General features: G+C 40.1%; 1 protein-coding gene across 1 annotated transcript; it reads left to right on the plus strand.

Moving 5' to 3' along the window:
- Positions 1 to 10,714: 10,714 nt before the first annotated feature.
- nek3 (NIMA related kinase 3) lies at positions 10,715 to 18,725 on the plus strand. The gene is made up of 13 exons (XM_063493242.1): positions 10,715 to 11,035; positions 11,376 to 11,469; positions 11,582 to 11,679; positions 11,762 to 11,845; positions 13,543 to 13,610; positions 13,692 to 13,778; positions 15,891 to 15,945; positions 16,173 to 16,373; positions 16,578 to 16,692; positions 16,837 to 17,004; positions 17,092 to 17,211; positions 17,306 to 17,423; positions 17,643 to 18,725. Exons 1-13 carry the CDS (start codon positions 10,904 to 10,906, stop codon positions 17,707 to 17,709), a joined length of 1,407 nt encoding a protein of 468 aa, XP_063349312.1. The 5' UTR covers positions 10,715 to 10,903; the 3' UTR covers positions 17,710 to 18,725.
- The last annotated feature ends 268 nt before the right edge of the window (positions 18,726 to 18,993 follow it).

Consider the following 18,993-nt stretch of genomic DNA (forward strand, 5'->3'; position numbering starts at 1 on the left):
ATGATTACTAGCAGGATCACATCACCACAACTGTAGTAGTATACACTTACCAGCTCACTTTATTAGGTAAACCTCGTTAATTGTTTGCTATTGCAAAAATCTAATCGGCTAATCACATGGCAACAACTCAGTGCTTTTAGGTATGAATGAGACAACATCTCAAAGTTCAACTGAGCATCAGAAAAAAGGCAATTTAGGTGATTTTGAATGTGGCATCATTGAATCTGATGCGCTACAGCAACAGAAGATCACACCAGCTGCCACTCCTATCAGCTAAGAACAGATAACTGTGGCTCCAGTTTGCACTGGCTCAAAAAAATTGGACAACAGAATATAGGAAAATCATTGCTTAGTCTGATGAGTTATCATTTCTCCTGGGACATATGGAAGTTTGGACTAGCTTAACCATAGAAGCACGGATCCATCCTAACTCGCTTCACTGGTTCAGACTGGCCGTGGTGATGTAACGATTTAGGAGATTTTGTGTCGGCTCCTCAAGATGAACTGAGCATCCTTAAATTCCACTGTCTACCTGAGCAGTTTTGTTGACCACATCAATCCCTTTGTGACCACAGTGTGCCCATCTTCTGATGGCTTCTTCCAACAAGAAGAATGCATGTCAAAAAAGCTCAAACAACCTGAATCTGGTTTCTTGAACATGAGTTCACTAGATCTCAATCAAACAAAGCACCTCTGGGATGTGGTGGAACAGGAGATTCACATTATGAATGTGCAGTCCACAAATCTGCAATAATTATGTGATGCCATCATGTCAATATGGACCAGAATCTCTGACGAATGTTTCCAGCACCTTTTCAAATCTGTACCAAGGCAGTGTTGAAGGCAAAAAAGGGGTATTTATTTTTAATATTTTAAAGGTCAGCCTAAGTAAACTTCATATAAACATAAACAAAGAAAGACTACGTGGACTGGATCCAAAAGAACCCTAAAGCAAATTGTCTGTTTCCCAATTACTTTTCCTTTTACTTTTAAGGAAAACGTCAAGAGATGAAAAACAACATTAGGAGAAATCAACAAAGACAACGTAGTGAATGTTGCTTAAATTAGAGGCAGTTAAAACTGCAGCATTTTAGGAGGATTACAACACCCCTGAGAGCTTAACACACTGCAACTTAAGAAGAGCACATTTCTGTATTGTCATAGCGGCAAAGATGTTTTCCTAATGTTTTGAGCTCCCAGTGCCATGGTAATTATTTAAGAAAGAGAGTCCTAAATAACCTTGAGAGAGTTTAACTTAATCTGCCAGATAGATACATCAACATCAATTAGTTCTTTCTAATTATTAGTTTTTTTCCATCAACACTTTTGGGCAAGATAATTGCTGCCCTTAAGATCAACCCTGTTTAAAAAAGGTCTTGTGCTTCTATAACACCAATCTCCATAAAGATATTGCATAATGGATATTGCTGCAGGATAGCTGGAGAGCCTGTATAGAAAGATAGCAGAGTGTCACCCTCACTTTCCCCCCAGAGCAGTTATTTTGTAGTGGAATATTTAAATGTACAGGCAGCGGAATAAATAAAAACTACACAACCAACTTCAGTACTAATGTGCGTCCTCCACAACATCAAACACAGCTACACAGGTGGATCACATTAACTAGAATGTAAACTAACTTTGAAGTTACTCCATCTTATTAATTTCAAATAAAATCCCACCCACATTTTTCCGTTCTTTGTTTCCTACTGTGATTCACAAGTCCCTGCTCTACTTAAAGGAAGTGCCAATTAGCTGTGTATGTCTTCTTTTAGAGATCTGACAATTACCATGTTAATATGGGCAGGGAAGTAAAGGGAATTCATGATAACATAGACCAGACAAACCACATCAGCAAAGAGGATCAGAGGCTGTTACTCAAAGCTCACAGACAGGGATAGAGGGATTACAGCTCAGGGTTCGCTGGTTCACCCTCAGGGATATATGGAGGCTCTGGTTAGCAGGGTTTCAAAATTAGCAGTTTGTTTGAACTTAGTAAAAAGGTAAAGCCCATACGGAGAGAGTATATTTGATCAAGGAAAAATGTCTGCTCTATATTATTAGCACCTCTGTTTACCTTCCAGAGACCACACTCACACACACGCACACACCCATGTGTGTTTTCCAACATGGTTTACCTTTTAAATGAATAAATGCCTCTTGGACTTTATTGGCCTTTTGGAGAAGGAGTTCTGGGGGTTTTTTCTGTGGATGTACCATTCGGTTTGACAGGTGATCCAGCTGTGCACACATCATAACTTGACGACATCACTTAAGATTGACGCTGTGTAACCAAAGCTTTCCCGTTTGGCAGCTTTGGGTCCTTCATCCCTACATCTCTTCCTTACATGATTCTGTCAAATCCCTGCTAAGACTAGCAAAGACATAAGCATGTGACACAGGTGAAGAAAATGAGGGATCTGGCATGATTAGAATATATCTAATATAATATCTAGACTAATGAACATTCACAGTATGTCAATGAACTAAAGGAAAAAAACAAAACAAAAATCGTCATCACATCCTTCTTGACCCTCTACAATTTGCACAGAACTCCAGTAGCTGTACAAATGATGCCTTACCCAACTCACTCCCCTCTACTCCACCCCTACCCACTTGAACACCAGGTGAGAGGCTTATATTAAGCTTGCTAGTTATTGATTATGGCTCAGCATTTAACACAATAGTCCCTTTGGGGTCACTCACTAAATTGAGTTACCTTGGCCTGTACTCCACCTACTCAGGAACTTGTGGTAGCTGAAGAATCACCACCTGGAAGGGAAGCTTTACCCAACAGGACCGCTTAGCCCTCAGGAAGGGCTGATAAGCTGATTAGACCATCAAGGCCAATCCCCTCAAGTCTGAAAGGCATCAACAATGTAGAACGAGCCAAGAGGATTGCTGGGAACCCCAACTCCCAACAACAGATTGTATTCTCTGTTGCTATCAGGGAGACGCTATGGTCTACTGGTGACCAAGACAGAGGAACAGGAGGAGCATCTAGCTCAGACCATCAGACTGTTGAATGAGACAGAGACTCAAGCTCCTCCCCCACTACGCCAATATTCAGTCATTGACGTCTCTTATGGTTGCACTGTTGTTTATTTTGGTTTATTGTTTATGTTGGCAGATTTATGTTGGTTGTTTCTTTCTCTTGTTGTTTCCTCATGCACAGTCAGTTAGGTACATACCTGACTATACTGTGTGCGACAAATAAAGCTTAGACTTAAACTTGTACATTTAGTAGCATTTTGCAGTATGTAAGTGAGTGAGTACACTTTTTGGTCAGTCTGACCCACAGTCCTCTGTGCTACAGCTGCAAGGTCATGTTATGACAAATTGGTATGTCTTAGAGAATACATATTACAGACTTTGTAAGGCCAGCGGTACTGAGAACAAAAAGAAGATGCAGTTGCAGAAGTATGAGATTTAGACTTGGGGGGTGATAGATGATCGTGAGCTAGTGCAAACAATATTTTTCTGTTGCCTTTCCTATTGTAACATCCCAAATTGATTCCATGTGCAAAGTTTTACTCTCTGAGAGAGATATCTTGTCTTTTTAAGACCTCTAATGAGCCAGAATACTTAAATCACCTAAATGGGCTTAACATGGGTGTGCATAGAGTTAATTAAAATGTGATTATAAAGTATCAGACAGATAAGGATGATCTATATGCAGAATAGTGGCGATACAGTTTTTATATATCAGTTTTACTATTTAGGGCAGCACAGTGGGGTGGTAGTTAGCACTGTCGCGTCACAGCAAGAAGGTCCTGGGTTCAAATCCACCATCTGGCTGGGGCCTTTCTGTGTGTGTGAAGTCTGCATGTTCTGTCTGGGTACTCCAGCTCCCTTCCACAGTCCAAAGACATGCAGTTAGGAGGGCTAGGCTAATTGGTGATTGTAAATTGGCCGCAGGTGAGATTATGAGTGAAGCTTTAGTATGAGCACTAATATCACACAGGGCAGAAGACAGCTTTACTGTTGCTCTCTGTAGATTTCACCATGTTCTACCTCGCACCTACTTGAAATTTTCAGTCACTGGTTTCTATTTTCTTATAAATAGACATACCAAATCTGTCTATTTTTTTTTCTCCAGACATTAGTAATAAAATAAACCTGTGGGCTGTATGTCTGCAGCTCTTCATCAATAACATTCCAATTTCTCATGATGAGAAAAACACCCAAATCTCAGATGGCTTCCACATTGCCTCACTTCTCCTCTTCATAACTTCATTTCACAAGTTCATCCAAATTATTTCCTAGTAAGAGGAGACTGGCTCTGAGGGATGGGAGTAAAAGAGCATTTGTGAAAAAGCATTGGTATCCTCAGACAGATGTCTTCCTTGTGTGCACTTGCCATCGCCTTTAAAGACACTTCAGTCAAAACTCAAACTAGGAAACTAGCAGTAGCCTATTTCCAAACCTGGGTGAAACCTGGCTACAAGAACTTTATAGATAGTTCCTAAATACCAAAAGTTACTGCCTCACAAATTTTCCAGAGATCTGAAACCATATCTCTAGGCACTGTCTCAAAGGAAAAAGAAAAAAAAACACAGAGAGCTTCCCAAAGCTTGCAGAAACGGCACAGTTTTCATTAAAGGCTGAACAGAGTTCTGTTGCACTAGAAAAGCAAAATAGAAAAATCCATCTTTAATGTCTTCTTTTTACTCAAAAAAGATAACTCCTTACAAACACAGCATCCAACAAAGTGCAAATATTTTCAGGGCCATATAGAGAACCTATACTGTAATACGAGATATATGCAGAGAAGATGTATGAGGAGCGTTCTCTGAACTCCTATCTAAATTGTCACAACACCGAGGTATTGTTTGGCGTAATCAACTCTGCTATCAACCCTCTGCAGCACAGAAGGCCTCCCAGGAGAAACATGCTGATTCTTCTATCTGTCTCCAAAAGCTCACGAGTACAGGATTCCAAATCTACTGCCATTTTAATTCTATTTTGAATCGCAGCGAACCTATTTTATATGATACATATATGAAGCACTTCAGTCGACCCTGAAAAGTTGTTGCAGCAGATTTACTTCAGGTGGTCTTGGATATTGTTAAGGCTGAACAGAGAACCAAAATGAAGAATACAGGAAGAAGAAGGGTGTAGCAATAAAGAGCAAGCTATTCACATGTTAAGTTAATACTGAGTCCAGGGGCCAGGAAGAAAGGTTGAAGTTGGCAGCTTATGGATTTACCAGTGCAGCACAAGGGAGGGGAAATGGAGCCCAGCGGTGTCAAGCCCAGCCAGAGAAAGAGAAGAGAGGGGCAGTCAGAAGAGGGAAATACGTAAAAGGAAAGTACAATGAGAGGGCATCAGTGGCTGGACTCAGGCTGGTGAAGATGGATTGTCTACAGTCTGGTAAAGTAGGGAAGTCAGAGACCCGTACGTAAGGCTGGAAAGATTACAGATGATTTGCAGCTGGTTGGCACTTCTCACACACCTGATTCCACTTAGTAGAGAGAGCGAGAGTCAAAAATCAACAAGCTTTAGAGCTGGATATTTGTCTCCAGATCAAGTGAAAAATAATACACTTTCCCAGTGAAAAATACCAGACCAGAGGAATGGAAAAGAAAACAGCTATTGTTAGCAGCAAAATTTTCCTCCGGGAACTGCTCCCTGATGCTGGTACTCTGAGTTTATGAGGTAACTTCCTCTGGCATTTTGGTGGTTGTGTGGTAAATGTTCCAAAATACTACACAAGTCTATGAGTACTAGAATAGTACCTCTGCAAAACATCACATGACTGCACATGGTGTACCAGCAGCACAAAATCCCATGACGTCTATGATATATTTCTCATAATATTTCAGAGTTTTATTTGTAGGTGTGTCAATTCTTACTGCTTTGGTATGACAAAAATCAGCCCTTGTTTCGTTCTCCGGCTAACCTGGAAAATCAGTCATGGTTTCTTTTCATCTCGATGTCTTCGATATCTTGGTGTCTATCTCTTTACACACTCAGAAACGTGTTCCCTTTTTTGGATGTTGTTGTGTTGAACGTCTGCTTTGATTACGAACATTATCCCGCTACTATATACATTTTATGAACTTTCTTTCATTTTGCAGAAGTGGCCCGTGCTATATTTGGTTCATCATCTCTGGGGGGAAAAATGCATTTATCTTTCATTCTTGAGATCACATAGGTCTAGGCATTCCACTGAGGCTGTTTAGGTGATTTAGTTGTCTGATAATGATATTATTATGTCTTTCCCCACTTCCTGTATGTCTTAAATGTGCTGTTAAGTTTCTTTGAACTGCCACAGAAGCTCTCAACCACTAATGTCACCCAGGATGATGTGAACATTAGAGTGCACATTAAGGAAAGTACCACACTACATATACTCACCTCTGTAACGAAGTACAAATTTTAGATTACATAGCTTTAGTTTGGTCATTTTATACTATTTTGTAGATATTTTTCCCTTTCCTGCTTCATAGGCGTATCTTTTTCCTCCAGCGCCCAAAGAGATACTGCTTTTTTAAATCTCCTAGCCATTCACCTTTAAATATGATACACAGTGTTTCACAAAACACCCACAGATTTCTCTTTTGATTCTTTGGATGGCAGCAACATCTATATTGCAAGCAACTACACTAAATTACACAAGCAGTTAAAAATAGCTTGACTGCAAGCAGTTACTACTGAAAATGTTGCATTGGTATTAACCACCTAGGAAATCAGTATTTTTAATTAGTAGTTTCTTATAATGGATCTATTCTTTAATTTTGTGGGATTTTGAATATGCGGCTTTAGTAAGTGAAGGAATATATTCTCTTTAGACTGTTTAGCCTGTCCTTTTTACTCAGTAGGATTCAAATCCAAAAATATGTGAAGGATAATTATCTTTGAGGACAGTGTAACAAGAAAGAGGGGCAAGGTGAAAAATATCCCAGATAATTATCTGAAGGACAGCACTGTGGTCTGAGGGAAAGGACGGTGATAAAGTGTTGCTTTATGTCTCTCAAATGGACTTTATAATTCAGGTGAACTTTAGATCTGCCCTTCATCACCCACACGGTGCATTGAATCATAGTTTTGCTTCTTTGATGGCTGATCATTGGATTGAATTCATTCAATCCAATTCTGTTTGAACAGCTGAGCAGCTTACAGCTGTGGGTAATGAAACAATGGTTTGAAGATATTGTACTCATCTTTAATATTTCCTCCATGAAGTGGCTTATATCAATGAATATTTTTTTTTTTTTAAAAATGCTTGCTCCTTATAATTTGCTGTTTTTATTAAACAAAACTGCTCAGAGCATTCATTTTGAAGATTTATTATTACTGTCCTAACTTTCTCATACACATGCCACCTGGGCAATGCACTGTTGTTACAATATATTGCAGCGGTATTTCATGCCCTGCTTTTTTTTTCTTTCTTTTTTTAATTTAAACACTACATATTACATCTTATGCAGGTTTATGGTTCCCTGATGGACTTAAACATTCACCTTCACTGACAATGGATTTCCAATTGTTCCCACGACCGAACATTTGATGGCTTTCAATATACTATAAGCTTCTCCTAGAAATTAAATTGGCAAGACATCAAGGGTTTTTTTTTGTTACAAAAGGTGTATTCCACTTATAATGTCAAACATAAAAAATTAAATGAAGCTTAAATTTTTATGACATAATTTCTCTTAAAATATATTACAGTGAAAGAAGGTCATCAATGCAGGTTGTCTTTGTCATTTTTGTTCCTTGGCCTGTGTTTTTGTATTCTCTTTCAAGAACATGAAATGTAAATGTATTGCACTGTAGACTGTATTTCACTTTGATGTCCTCCATGATCCTGTCCATATATCATACAGCAACCCAAATCCTGAACTGAGAAACCTGTAAGCTAATTTTTAATTTTTATTGCCCCACAGCTGCTTCATGCCAGCCGTCCATCAATTATGAAGCAGCACAAATTAGATGAGTCACAGCATCTGATACCGTCTGATACCACAAACGCCTACAGCGAGGCCCTTCATATAGAATCTGCAATTACCTCGCAAATCAAACGTTTAATGTGATGTAAAATAGCTCTGTCACAGAAAAACATAAACTTTTACAGTTTGGTCCTCTGGTGGCCAACAAACTTTGTATTTAAAGCATGTTTTTAGTTTTATTGGAGAAACACTATTCTGTGGAATTAGATGAAATCACCAGCAAGAGGCTGAACTTCATCGGTTTTCTGATTTACCTTTAAATTCTGTAATGCAAAGTTAACAGCTTGTCATAAAGAAATAGCTCTTCCATGCTGCATATAGTCCCCCAACCATTTATCAGTATAGGCTCTACTGAGAGTTTGTCAGGGCTTCTTTCCAGACTAAATGAGACATCATTATATGTGCCAAAATAAGGAAAAATGTCCATCACATTTCCCCAAACAGCTTGTGCAGCATAATCCAGAAGCTGTAAACAAACTGTCGGACCATAATTCGTAATTGTCTTTATTTTCCTCCTGAGGAGGATCAGCTATTTGCTAATAGGTGCAACTAGAGCGATACCAAGGAGGGGGAAACACATCAGAAGATAATGAAACAAATAATTTGTGGTTCTATGGTAAACGCAGCCATCTGACTCTGAGGCATTTGGTTTATAAGAAGATGCTGTTTGGGGGATTCTGCTGATCATTAAAGCACAGCAGAGGTGTGTGCTCAACTTCAACTCCTGAGCTACAAATGACACTTTCTTTCCTTGCACAATTTACACATTTACACACCAGTTCATTCATTGCCATCTGATATGGAAGTTAATTAGCTGACTCTCACAAAGATGCTTAAGTTGGTGTGATGCTCTGTAGACTGATTTCAAAACGCTGCACTGGCAGGATCTTATATTTAGACTTTTATAGCTTATGTATGTGAGTGTAAACAAGTAAAAATGATGGATTGCATTGTTTTTTGTAAAGAATCTGACATCTGGTGGAATATCTCACAACTAACAAGGTTAATTAGAAACATGGCTGGGTGTAAAAATCATACAGGCACCGAGTCTTTTAGAAGTAAAGCTGGGAGGGGGGGGTGCTTCACCAGCCTGTGAATTCAGCATAAGGAACAATGCAACAATATGACAGTAATAGAAATGGAGAAATGGAGAAATGGCAAATAATTCCTTATCTGTGGCACATAATATCATTAAAGGATTAAGAGAATCTGAAAAAAAATCTCTGTAGGCGAATGCCAAAAAAGCTCAAATAAATAAATAAATAATAATAAAAATCTTCACAGCTTCATATCCTGAGGCAGCACTACACTGAAGACGGACAGCTGCGCAGTGGAAACTATCCAATATCTACTGTCAATATTAATTGTATTTGGAATTACTGCCTCAAAGCAAAGAAGGTCCTGGGTTTGAATCCATCTTGCTGGGGTCTTTCTGTATGGACTTTGCATGTTTTCCTCTTGTCTGTGTGAGTTCTCTCCAGATATTCTGGCTTCCTCCTACAGCTCAAACACATGCAAAAGTGGAGAGGTCCCATTCAGCTTGCTACCACCTGGTACTGGGATGCACTGACATACTGATAAATCATTATTGCCAAATGATTCCACCATTTTCAGCAACAGGTTTGCTTATTTCAGCAAGGTAATGCCAAACTACATTCTTCACATATAACAGCAGCATGTCTCTGTGGTGAAAGACTTCAAGTCTCAGCTGGCCTGCCTGCAGTGCAGACCTGTCACCCACTGTGATCATTTGATGTATAATGAAACAAAAAGATATGACACAAACATGCCCTTGAACTGTTGAGAAACTGAAATAGTCTCCCGAGGAAGAATAGGAAGAGATTTCACTTTCAAACCTAGAACACATCTGGCCACCACAGCTCAGAGCCTTACTGCATGTTGTCAAAAGGAGGGATGATGTAACATAGTAGTAAACAGGCCCCTGTCCTCCCCTAATACCTACCTACCTTCAAATAAGCTTTTTTGTTTAAAAAAAAAAAAAAAAAAAAAAAAAGAGGGGGGGGGGGGGGGGGGGCAAAGTCAGATTATTAACATTTAACGTGTGTTTTTGTAGTCATTTTTGTTGGTTGGTTGCCAGTTTTTTTGTATTGCATTTGCTAAGAAATGAAAAACATCATTTATGGTGGACTTGCTTGCTTGAGGGGTTAAACTTAAAAACTTCAGTTACCTGATCAGAACTATTATATCAAACCAGTCGTTTCACTATGATGAATAGTGACAGTCCGTTTCATTTCCATTAATTCATTGTGGACCTCTTCTTCCATGTCATTACCCTGCACACACACATGTGTTTTACTTCAGCTTAATATGCTTGTGATTCACAAGTAAAGCTGACTGGCTCACTATTAGTACCTAACTGGGTCCCAGCACTTTATTTGATTAATTAATTAATTTATATTTCCCTGGAAGTGTATATGATGTCGAGTAAACAAGTGTTGGTATTCATTATTACATGGTTGCTCAGCTATTAACATCACTTTTTATTAGTTAAAAATATTTTTTCTCAAATACAAATATAATATAGAATCATAATACCATATAATACAACGTTAAGCAAATACATAATGTAAATTTAAAAAAAAAACTACTGCTATATTTGTTACAATACTTTTACAATATCACTGCACGACATATGAAACTATTAGTCTGTATTAGAGGTTGTGTTCTGCCATCTAGCGGTCACGCTGGGTAGCACAGTGGCGCCTCGCCCTACGTCATATAATAATAAGGAAGTAGTGGCCAGATAAACCGCACTAGTCTAGGTGGAGGTTATTTTGGGACGTTATTCTAATGAATGTATTGTAAAAATTCCCTGTGCGAACACACACGGCTTTAAAAAAAGCAGTGATGTGAAGGGTCGGCTCCATCGGCTCATCCCGCTGTAGCTAGTTATTTCCCCCAGTGTGCTCTTTCTCTTTCCCTCTTTGTCTTTTATGTGGAGAAGATCGATGGAGAAATACTCACTTGTTAAAGTGATCGGTGAAGGCTCGTTTGGCCGGGCCGTGTTAGTGCGGTGCAAAAGCAGTCAGGAAAAATATGTGGTGAAGGAGATTCAGCTGCCAAAGGTATGTGCAAGGAAAGGAGGGAATGTCCTCACCTGTTTGGAGCAAACGGATCAGTCTGATTCAAATCTTCCCCTGAAACTGTGATGATTATAAAACATTCAAGTAAAATAAGACTTGTTGGAATTCCAGGCGTGATGTTGCAGCCTGGGGTCGCATATGGAAATTTTTATTTTATTTTATTTTATTTTATTATTATTTTTTGCGCCTTGCTGATAACCTGCCAGATTGCTGCTTACACTGAGACATGGAAGCTGTTTGTTGTCAGCCTGCCTTTGTTTGTTTGTTTGTTTTGTTTCGCGCTGTATGGAACACAATCATGTTTGCATTTGCATTTTTATAGAATCAGTCCAAACTGGAGAATTCGAGGAGGGAAGCCATCCTGCTGTCCAGAATGAAACATCCGAATATTGTGGCTTTCAGGGAGGCATTCGAGGGTAATCGTACACACGAACAACACTCGCTTTAAAAGTCATTACAAAACTTTTATGAGCATACAGTTGTGATTGTTTGGATTGCAAAATAGAAAGTGTGATTGTGTTTGTTTAGCTGATGAACTCCTGTGGATTGTTATGGAGTACTGCAGCGGAGGAGATCTGCTCCAGAGGATTAAACAACAGAAGTCAAACCAGTTCAGTGTTGATAATGTACGTCCTGACTTCCTGCACTCATGATCACAATTACCCTTCCCTACTTGTGTTTCATTGGGTTTTTAAATTCTTTTTTCAGATCTTGAAGTGGTTCGCTGAAATGTGCGCAGGTGCAAAGCATATCCATGATCAGCGAGTTCTGCACAGAGATCTGAAATCCAAGGTACAGTCACTTCTAGGTATTCTAGCTTATGCATTTTACTTTGTTCAGGGTACATTAATGAATGTTCCTTCTGGTTCATTCAAGTCAAACGTGCCTTCAACATAGAGAGAAGTATCAGATTTCCTATGTTTGTTCTCTCAGTTCTCTCAGTCTGAACACTCATGTCACTCGGTAACATTTACTGAACAAATTCAGCTCTGTAATTCCAGATTTCACTAAATTACATCTTAAAAAAAGATATTCAAGATCAGCATATTTTAGCCCAGTATGTAAAAGTATGCAACAGACCGAAAGACGGTGGCTGTGCTTAGAAGTCACTGCACCTAGTCCTCCGATTACCACTTGACCACTGTTACCTTCACCGTTCACATCTTCTTGAGCTCTTCTCTGACCCCGTGCTACTTCTCTAGCTTCTTGTGTTCCTTCTTTCTGATGTTGCTGTCATTCGGTATCGCTACGTCTATCACTACACCCGTCTTCTGCTGCTTCTCTATCGCTACTATGTCCGGTTGATAAGGCACCACCATTTTGTCCGTCTGTATCTGGAAGTCCCACAGGATCTTAGCTTCATTCTCATCCACCCTAGCGGGCGTCTCCCATTTTGACCTCGGGACTCCCAGGCCATATTCGGCACAGATGTTTCTGTATGCTCTGCCAGCCACTTGGATATGCCGTTCCATGTATGCCCTGCCTGCTAGCATCTTGCACCCTGCTGTTATGTGCTGGATTGTCTCAGAGGCATCTTTACACAGCCTGCACCTGGGGTCTTGCCTGGTGTGATAGACCCCAGCCGCTATGGATCTTGTACTCAGAGCTTATTCCTGTGCTGCCATGATTAGTGCCTCTGTGCTGCTTTCAGTCCACCTTTGTTCAGCCACTGGTAGGACTTCTGGATGTCAGCCACTTCCTCTATCTGCCTCTGGTACATACCGTGCAGAGACCTATCCTTCCACGGTGGTTCCTCTTCTTCCTCCTTTTTCTTGGGTTTCTGCTGCCTGGGGTATTCACTGAGCACGCGGTGGGTTGGGGCCATCTTCCTGATGTATTTGTGGATGTTCATTGTCTCATCCTGGACCATGGTACTGACACTCACCATTCCCCGGCCTCCTTCCTTCCGCTTAGCGTACAGCCTCAGGGTGCTGGACTTGGGGTGAATCCTCCATGCATGGTCAGGAGCTTCCTAGTTTTGATGTCAGTGGCTTCTGTCTTCTCCTTTGGCCAACTTATTATCCCAGCAAGGTACCTGCTCACGGGCAGAGCGTAGGTGTTGATAGCCGGATCTTGTTCCTACTGTTCAGCTGACTCCTCAGGACTTGCCTGACTCTCTGCGGGTACTTGGTGGTTGCAGCTTTCCTAGCAGCCTCTTCATCATTCCCATTTGCCTGTAGGATCCCCAGGTACTTGTAGCTGTCCTCTATGTCTGCAATGTTGCCATCTGGTAGTGTGATTCCCTCAATTCTGACTACCTTCCCTGTCTTTGTTACCATCCGACTACTACCGTCCTGCCAAAAATAAAGGCCAAAAAAAACCCCATCCATTATTATATACCATATAGTATAGTGTATATTATTATTACTGCTGATCCAGATCAGAAACATTACAACCCACCTGTGTTATAACCTCATTTTGCCATAATTGGCTGTACCTATATCTTGTGTCATGTTAAATCATCACTTATCTTTCATTTCCTCACCCAGAACATTTTCCTGACAGATAATGGGACAGTCAAGCTTGGAGACTTTGGCTCAGCCTGTATTTTGAATAGGTAAAGAACCTGACACTGTTTAGCTTTTTAAAATTAATTTTGAGTGTGTCGATTTTAAATTTGATTGTAAATTTGTTCCAGCTCGAAGGCTTACGCTCATGCATATGTTGGAACTCCGTATTATGTGGCACCAGAAATCTGGGACAATAAGCTGTACAACAATAAGAGGTATGCTACTGTGAGCGTTTGGCTGGATCCTCCAGTTTATATCAAACAATATGAAGATGAAATTATTTTTCTTCTCAATAGATCAGTGTCTGTGCTTAGAAAATGTGTGTCATTGTAACAAGAAACGTTAAAAGCTAAAGGAAAGCAGAAATGTAAATATACACTCACCAACCACTTCATTAGGTACAGCTTGCTATGACTGGGTTAGAACCCCTTTTACCCTCAAAAATCCCTTAATTCAATAGGAGGGTGGAAACATTTCTCAAGGTTTTTGTCAAAATTAACAGGATAGTATCACACAGTTGCTGCAGATTTGCCACCTGAACACCTGTGCCGCAAATGTCCTGCTCAGCAGCAGAGCAGGAGATTTGCATGCTTTCATGCTGCTCATGCCAGATTCAGATCATGCCATCAAAATGTGGCAGCAGAAATTGAGACTTGTGAGACCGCATGATGTTTTCCTAAGCTACTGTTGTTCAATTTTGGTGCGAATTGTGGCCACGGTTTCCTGTTTTTTGCTGACAAGAGTGGCACTCGGTGTATTTATTCTCCTGCTGTGGCCCAGCATTTTCATGTTCAACATTTTGCACGTTCAGAGATCCTGTTTAGCATACTTTGGTTGTAGTAAGTGATTATTTGATTTACTGTTGCCTTCCTATCAGCTCAAAGCAGTCTGGCCATTCTCCTGTGACCTCTGGCATCAATAAGTCATTCTGACCCAAGGAAATTATGCTTGCTAGATATGTCCTCTTTTTTCTGACTATTCTCTGTTAACCCAGAGGTAGTTGTGTCAGAAAAATCCCAGCAGATCAGCAGTTTTTAAAATATACAGACTACCCTGTCTGGCGCTAACGTGCCACATTTACATTTAAATCTCCTTTCTTCCCCATTTTGATTCCCGTTTTCAGCAGGTCGTCGTGTACCCACTAAAATAGCCGGTGAGTGTATGAATTGAATAAAATGTGCTACCAAGAGTTTCTGGGCATGTTTTCTACATGAATAAAATTTGTGAATACGGATTAACAGTAACTAGATCAATGAGAAAAGAAAAAGGAACCTATGCTAGAATAGTGTACAGTTGTGTGCAAAAATTGTTGGCAGTGCTGTCACTGCCCATACTAAATTTTTATTTGTTTGCCAATAAAAATGTTTTGAATCTCACAGAACCCTAGTGTTATTCACAATATCAAAAAAACATGTAAAAATAATCTAAAGAAAACCTGAAAAATAAACTTTGTGCCATGACTGTACATAAAAATAATACATCTGTTTAACCAACTGTGTGGTTTTTATTTTTAAAAAGTGACATGCCAGAACCAAATTTGGTCAAACTATGGTGACAGTAGAGCACCTGCAGAGAGTGTGTACATATTTGTGCGTATATGTGGAATTACTGTATGTGATAATTATAGTTCATTCGAATGCCTACAGTAGTTATTAAAAGTATGTGTGAAATCTGCACTACAAAAATATCCAGAGATCTTAAAGGACTTGGATCACCAAGTGCTAGCCCTCGAGTGGCCCTCCAGTGGCCCTCAAGTCTGCCGCTGCACATTTCATTCAGCCACACTTCATGTCGTGTTACGATAGAGCAGGGCAGAATGATACCAAGGGATCATCTCTTTTCAAACCCAGCTCTTCTGTTCTTGCCATCATAGCCGACTGAACATTCCTAACACTGACATATACAGCTAGCATCAAGCACTGTAACACCCACTTGAGTAATGCTTGAATAACAACTATGAACCAGAACAAAAAGTGACTGAATAAAATGAAGAAATAGCAACATAAAACACTGTCATCCTCTGTAGAGAGACAGTGCAAAGACTAACTAAAAGTTAAGTCACATTCTTACTTCTTAAAGTGGGACTAAGTCATTAAAACTTTGAGAACCACCGGCTTAGAGTCTCTCTGCAGGCTTTTTTTTCCCCGACAGCATACATTTACATGTTATTTTCAGTCTCTGATTTAGTTTGAGTTCTCTGACTAAAGGGGCTCAGCAGTGATTGTGTAACTCATGCATGGGTTAACCAGTTCTCTCTGACTCTGCCAGTACATGATGAAATGTCTGGTGTGAATGAATAACCATTTCTCCCTTTGTGTGTTCTGCAGTGATGTGTGGTCTCTAGGCTGCGTCCTGTACGAGCTCTGCACCCTGCGACACCCGGTACTCCCTCCTCCACACTTCATGCACAGTGGCTCTGAATGTGGGCATTTCTCAATTACTGTCAGTGAATCATTGTGTTAAATATCTCTGCTGTCATCTCAAAGCACTCTGAGATACTGCAGACGCCCTATATCGTCGGCTCGGTTAGATCACCTGTTGTGTATTTTCTGTGGCTCGGTTGTTGCGGTGTGGTTTGTTGTGTCTTCACGCTTTACTCCTGTGTCCAGTTCCAGGCATCCAGCTGGAAGAGTCTGATTCTTAAGGTGTGCCGGGGTGCATACCCTCCCCTCCCCAGTCATCTTCCTTATGAGTTGCAGTACTTGGTCAAGCAGATGTTCAAGACAAACCCAAAAGACAGACCGTCCCTGCACACCATCCTGACCTCTCACAGGGTTTCTAAACTCTTGCGTACACACCTGCCCTCCCAGGTAAAATCAGTATGTTGAACCTGATTTTAGGGCTGCACTACATCACAGTCACTTGCTGTTTTGACCTAATGGTAGCATGAGAATTTAAACTCTTACGCAACTTTGCCAGCTGTGGTAATCCAATGTGGACCTTTTGTTTGTTCAGATGGCCGCAGAGCTCGTGTTGTGCATTTGATTCAGGGCGGTGTTTTGAATCTTTTACAGGCCTCAGAGAGGGAGGAGCAGGCGAGGCATACAGGTCGATGGAACAGAGAGGAGGGAAAGAATGTGGCTCGTCTTCTGGGAGAGAAGAGTTTAATAAAAACATCAACATCTGAAGGTGGAGTCAAAGCTAACAATGTTATCTTGAAGAAAATGATCTACTGTTGCGCTGCTGGCAGGGTTACATTATTGAATTTTTTCTCAAGACTGACCTTTGAATGGTTTATCACCAAAATATGTCCTAAATAACCCTTTAAATCAGGTATGGACTTACCAAAAAGCTGCTTCGAAAGCAGAGACCCCGCCCCTCGAAAGCAGTGGTCTACTGAGCCATCAGACACCGTGCTGCAGGTGTTAGCTAATGCCAGTCTGGTTTCATCTGACAGTATGACATCAACTGGCCAGACCTTCACTAGTTCTACTCATGAAGGTATGGTAGCAGCAGAATTTCATTTCCTGAAAGGTGCAAAAATAAGCAGTAGCAACTGAAATGCCAAACTAAAGCATTCTGTTGCAGGGGAGCCAGAGGACAGCAGGCAGAGAAGACGATGGGAAAGGAATCCTCCTGAGAGGCTTCTGAGTCTGCTGGAGAAGGCTCAGCTGAGCAAAGCCTCCAGCACCTTCATAATAAACAGAGGTCTGCTGATCTGTGAGCAGACTCTTATCTCAATATAAGCTGTAGATAGCCCAACTGAAATCTTTAATGTGTTCATCATTGTGGTGTTGTTCAGGTGAAGACCCTCTGTTGGGACCCCTCTCCCATCCTCAGGGTGATGACACGGATGGGCCCGAACAAGAGCTGGTTATAGACGAGGACCGACTGCAGCCACGCTCTGATGATGAAGACACGTAAGTAACCCTGACGTATTGTTGTGTTTAATATCCCAGCGTTAATGCAGAGCATATTAGATGATGTTGTACAGCAGTTGGACATAAAGGGAAATAGTTACAGCAGTGTTTTAATTCATTTTAATGTGAACAGGGTGAGAAAAAGACTGAAATGGGAAGGATACTGAATGAAAGTATAGTTCTTAAATTGTGTTGACTTTGTTGGTCCTCTCACTGCAGGGACTTTGAAGAGGAATCTCCATGTGACTGGATGGATGAAGCTGAGAAAATATTTTTGGAACACTAAGACCTTTTTCCTTCTGAGCCTGTAAAAAAGGCAAGGTTAACTTTTAAAAGCTGCAACAAGACACTAAAGTTTTAACTGTGTTTTTGTTTTTTCCAGCTTGCTGTCAGAAAATTTTGTGCACATAAAGATGTTTGGAAGTTTTGTGTGCTCTGTTTAATCAGTTGTCTTCGCCTCAGGTTAGCAGTGATAAACATTCCTTGCAATTTGAGGCCACTGGGAAGCTTCTGTTTGGCTTGTTCGGAAAACAGGAAATATTAGAGTCAGAAAGGTTATGTCTCCATGCAGTCACACCAATTTGAGCCTGCCTGCACCTTTTGAAGTCTGTTTCTTTTGCAATATCAAAAGCAGACTAAACATCTTGTTGCTGTTATATGGCTTTTATTCTTGTGACTAAACAAACCACATATCTGGCATTTTCAGCTGCTTTGTTGTTTTTCATTTTCTAGTGAGTGCTTACAGGGCCCATCCTTCCTGCACTCTATTTGGTTTATGTACCACTAGGTGGAGTTGGAATCCCTTTGGGATCCCATTGTGTAGAATGGGAAAAGCTATCGTGTGGTTCAGATCAGGGTAATTAAAGTTTGGTAAAATAAACTAAAAACTAAAATTAGATGTGAAAAAATGTGCTTAGGTAACAAAATAAGATTAAAAACCAGACTTATGGGAAAAGAAAAAAATAACTGAAATGGTTTTGTGAACTTGGAAGACTAACCAAAATAAAATAAAATATGGGAAAATATGTAGAAAATAGCTTTAGTTTCAGACTTTCTTTGTTTGGTAAAATTTGTTATCAGTTCCCCTGATGAGGCTTTGATGGACTTGTTTATTGAGACTTTGTATTCTTATAAGATGTCTGTCAACTGCTTTCATAAAGTGTTTTTTTTTTTAAATTCCCGTGCTGATTTTCCTCAGTTTACCTCTGACATATGCACTCCATACTTATCTTAACACTGACCAAAAAAAAGAAGCAATTTTCAAACAAAACAAAACCCGAACTGAAACAAGCAAACCCACTCTGGATACTAAATCTAAACTGAAGTGAAAACAAAAAGTCAAAAATGAAATAAAAATAAAAATTAATTAGAAAATACAAAAAGATAATCATTGTTTCAGATGTGATTAACCTTCTAATTAGCAGTGGCAGTGAAATAAATCAGTGAGTCCCCATGCTGCATAAAGACGTTATAAATACAAAGGAGCAAGTGGAACATGTTACTGTATTTGGTTTGCCAAATGAGAAGCCTGACTGAATAGGACCAGACAATAGAACAGCCACATGTTTGG

Source organism: Pelmatolapia mariae, linkage group LG14 (assembly GCF_036321145.2).
Source record: "Pelmatolapia mariae isolate MD_Pm_ZW linkage group LG14, Pm_UMD_F_2, whole genome shotgun sequence".
NCBI lineage: Eukaryota > Metazoa > Chordata > Actinopteri > Cichliformes > Cichlidae > Pelmatolapia > Pelmatolapia mariae.